General features: G+C 27.0%; 1 protein-coding gene across 2 annotated transcripts in view; it reads right to left on the bottom strand.

The window, feature by feature from the left end:
* LOC103514319 (ATP-dependent protease ATPase subunit HslU-like) overlaps positions 1-1,981 on the bottom strand; it is a 14,174-nt gene extending 12,193 nt beyond the window's left edge. Inside the window, exon 1 of one of the 2 annotated variants that reach the window (XM_017446176.2) lies at positions 1,768-1,981. In XM_017446176.2, the coding sequence (XP_017301665.1) occupies positions 1,768-1,944 (177 nt within the window). In that variant the 5' untranslated portion in view covers positions 1,945-1,981. Of the gene's footprint in view, positions 1-276 lie in introns of those variants that run through there. The other variant, XM_008479189.3, reaches the window with a different exon arrangement.
* Positions 1,982-4,289: the final 2,308 nt, after the last annotated feature.

The following is a 4,289-nucleotide window of genomic DNA, read 5'->3' on the forward strand; positions in this document are numbered from 1 at the left end:
GTTGATATGAATGCAGATGCAATTTTAGTACATCATGGATATTTTTGGAAGGGAGAAAATTCTAACATTGTTGGTATAAAAAAAAAAAGATTAGAGCAATTAATAATAAATAAAATAAACTTATATGCTTATCATTTACCATTAGATATGCATCCTAAATTAGGAAATAATGCACAATTAGCAAAAATATTAAATTTTTCTTGTACAAGAAGATTTTCTAAAAATAATATAGGATGGATAGGAAAAATTATAAATTTAAAACGTTATAATTTTAAAAAAATTATAACTATAAAAGATTTATTTCATCATATTACAAGAAAAATAGGAAAAAAACCAATAGTTATTGGAGATTTAAATAAAAAAATATATGAAATTGGATGGTGCACTGGGGCGGCACAAAATTTATTAACAGATGCAATTAATGAAGGAGTTACTGCTTATATTAGCGGAGAAATTTCAGAATCAACTGTATATATTTCTCGTGAAAGTGGTGTGGCCTATTTTGCCGCTGGACACCACGCAACAGAAAGATATGGTATTAAAGCTTTGGGGGAATATTTAGAAAAAAAATTTAAAATAAATCATTATTTTATCGATATTGATAACATAATTTAGTTATAATACATACCGTGACAAATCTTCATTTATAGATAAATCTCCTAATCGGGAATTAACATAATCCGCATCAACTAATAATGATATATTATTACTATTAAATGAAACTTCTTCTAATAATTTTTCCATAGCTGTATATAATCGACGTGCACCTATATTTTCAGTCCTTTCATTAATACAATAAGCAATTTCAGCGAGCCTTTGAATACCATCGTCAACAAATTCAATTTTTATTCCTTCAGTAGCTAAAAGTGCTTCATATTGTTTCGTTAAACAAACGTTTGTTGATGTCATAATACGAGTAAAATCTGATATGGATAAAGAATCTAATTCAACTCTAATTGGAAATCGTCCTTGTAATTCAGGAATTAAATCAGAAGGTTTTGCTAAATGAAATGCACCAGAAGCAATAAAAAGAATATGATCTGTTTTAATTATTCCATATTTAGTGTTTACTGTTGTTCCTTCAACTAATGGAAGTAAATCACGTTGCACGCCCGCTCTAGAAATATCAGTATTATTGTTTTGAGAAGAACGAGTTGTTATTTTATCAATTTCATCTAAAAAAATTATTCCATTTTGTTCAACATTATTAATTGCTTTTTGTTGTATTTCGTCTTCATTTAATAATTTATTAGCTTCTTCATCAATTAAAAGTTTTATAGCTTCTCGTATTTTTATTTTACGAGTTTTTTTTCTATGATTTCCTATTACAGAAAACATAGTTTTTATTTGAGCGGTCATTTCCTCCATCCCAGGTGGAGACATAATTTCCATGTGAGGTCCTGTATCATTTAACTCAATTTCAATTTCTTTATTATCTAAGGCGCCTTCTCGTAAACGTTTTCGAAAAATTTGTCGTGTAGAAATATTATTATTTTCATTATTAAAATCTGTGTCTAAATTAGATTTTTCTTTAGATGGTACTAAAATATCAATCACACGATCTTCTGCTGCATCTTCAGCACGAGTTCGAACCTTATTTATTTCAAATTCTCTGGTTTGTTTAATACTAATATCTATTAAATCACGAATAATGGTATCTACATCACGACCCACATAACCAACCTCAGTAAATTTAGTTGCTTCAATTTTAATAAATGGTGCATTAGATAATTTTGCTAATCTACGCGCAATTTCTGTTTTCCCAACTCCAGTAGGACCAATCATTAAAATATTTTTAGGCGTAATTTCTTGTTGCAATGGCCCAGTAATTTGTTGACGTCTCCAACGATTACGTAATGCAATTGCTACTGCTCTTTTCGCGCGATTTTGACCAATTACGTATTTATCAAGTTCAGAAACAATTTCTTTCGGGGTCATGTTCATAATATTATTATTTTTATTTAAAATTCAATATGTAAAATTTAATATAATTTTTCTATAATATGTGACTGATTAGTATATATGCATAAATTACCAGCAATTACCAATGATTTTTTAATAATTTCATCTGGCATTAATTCAGTATTTTCTTGAAGTGCTTTTGCGGCTGATTGCGCAAAAATGCCCCCAGAACCAATGGCTCCAATACCATTTTCAGGTTCTAATACATCCCCATTACCTGTAATAATTAACGTAGTTTCACGATTTGCTGTTAATAACATAGCTTCTAAACGACGAAGAGTGCGATCATTTCGCCATTCTTTAGCTAGTTCAACTGAAGCGCGCATTAGATTACCTTGATGTTTTTCTAAATTTGCCTCAAAAAAATCAAGTAATGTAAAAGCATCCGCAGTACTCCCGGCAATTCCAGCGAGAACTTGATTTTGATATAATTTTCTTACTTTTTTTGCGGAATTTTTCATAATAACATTGCCGAATGTTACTTGCCCATCTCCTCCAAGAGAAACTTTATTTCCCCGTCTTACAGAAAGAATGGTAGTACCTTGAAATTTTTCCATACCACTATCCTTAAGGTTTATTTATATAAAATATTTTTAATTAAAATTTTATAATATAAAATTTTAATTTATAAAATTTAATTCTAAAATTTTAAAAAATTATAATTTTTTAAACAGGTCTATTTTGTTAATTAAAACTATCTAGGTTACTCTTATATAATAGTCTGTACTCCCTTCCTCCGCCCTCGTTTATAGTAAAAGGCACGTCACATTTTTGAGTATATTCTTAAGAGCTGGTTGGCAGGACTCTCGCTGTTTATTGTTTAATTATTATCTTTTACTAAATAATCCCTTAACTATATAATATCATTTTGAAAATGATTAAAAACTAGTAACTGCATTTTATGCGGAGTCGACGCGACGACCGTAAAGATTCCTTATCATTTGAAAAAAATTTTGGATTTACTATAGCTATTAGATTAAAATATTTAGAACAAAATTTAACGATGAAGTGTCAGAATGAGATTATTGAGACCGCCTATAAGATCTATAAATTATGATAGCCTTAGAAATCATACTACTGGACTTATATGCAACACGATATAAAAGCGGTATAAGTAGGGAGCACACTTCTTCCGAACAAAATTTTTATTGGTACCTAAGTAATTGCATTTAATTGACGTTATGGTAGTTTAAATTCAAGACGTATGATATAAGTTAGTTAATAACGGTTCAATATTTAAGAATTAAGTTAATCATTACGCAAATAATTTTTAATATTGTAGAAGTAGACTTTTTGGCAATAGGTTTCTGTAGTAAAATTTACATACTACATGTATAAAACTTAAGAGGGGTGGATGATTAGGTTGTACCAACACAATTACTTAGAAACAATTATTAAGACCCATAAAAAGAGATAAAAAAAATTAAGTTTCATTCAAACTAGTATAAATAATAGTTATATATTAACTAATAGTTAGTTTATTTATACGATATTAATACTGCTACCGTAAGAAAAAAATTAAGTCATTGTGCTTTTCTATTAAATATTTTTAATAAAAAAAAATTCGTACTTTTGAGTAAATATCTTATTTTAACATTCAAATAATTTTTCTAATAATATTATTGAAATATGAAAAATTTTATAATATAAAAATTTTAAATAGATAATAGTAAAATCAACATCAATAAATCTACCTTTCATTAAAATATATTAAAATATAATATTTTTTAAAAATATTTAATTAAATATCAGATAAAAAAATTGAATTCTTATTTTGTTTAACTGATTTAAATGGAAATAATGGTGTCTTTTATGTTTTTCGTTGTTTTTTTATAACTGTCTTCTCGTTTAAAATTTATACTCGCTTTTTCTAATATACTTACTTCTTGTCGAACGAAAAAAATTTAAAGCGAATTTTTTGAACTTTTACTAAATGAATTTTTATATCATTTTTGATGTCTTATAAATGCACTTTGATAAAATCAAGGACTAGGTCGCCTAGCGCGTTGATAACTTCTTCTTTTATGTGATCTTAATGCACGAGCACTAGCTCTTTCTTTTAATAATTATTTTTATGTTGTTAGTTAATATTTATAACTATTTTTTCTTATACCACCACATTCCTATGTCCTCTTGGTTAACCATATGAGGCAAATAATCGATTTGGATACCGGTGAAATAGTAATCTTCGAGTTGTTTCCGTACTTAATTTTTTTTTCAATATATTACTAATTTATAAAATTAAAAAAAATCTATGTGTAGAAAATATTTTTAATGAAAAGATTTATTTTTCATTAATCATATTATTTAGTATTAAAATATTTTTT

The sequence above is a fragment of the Diaphorina citri genome, unplaced genomic scaffold (genome assembly GCF_000475195.1).
Source record: "Diaphorina citri unplaced genomic scaffold, Diaci psyllid genome assembly version 1.1 scaffold1122, whole genome shotgun sequence".
Lineage (NCBI taxonomy): Eukaryota > Metazoa > Arthropoda > Insecta > Hemiptera > Psyllidae > Diaphorina > Diaphorina citri.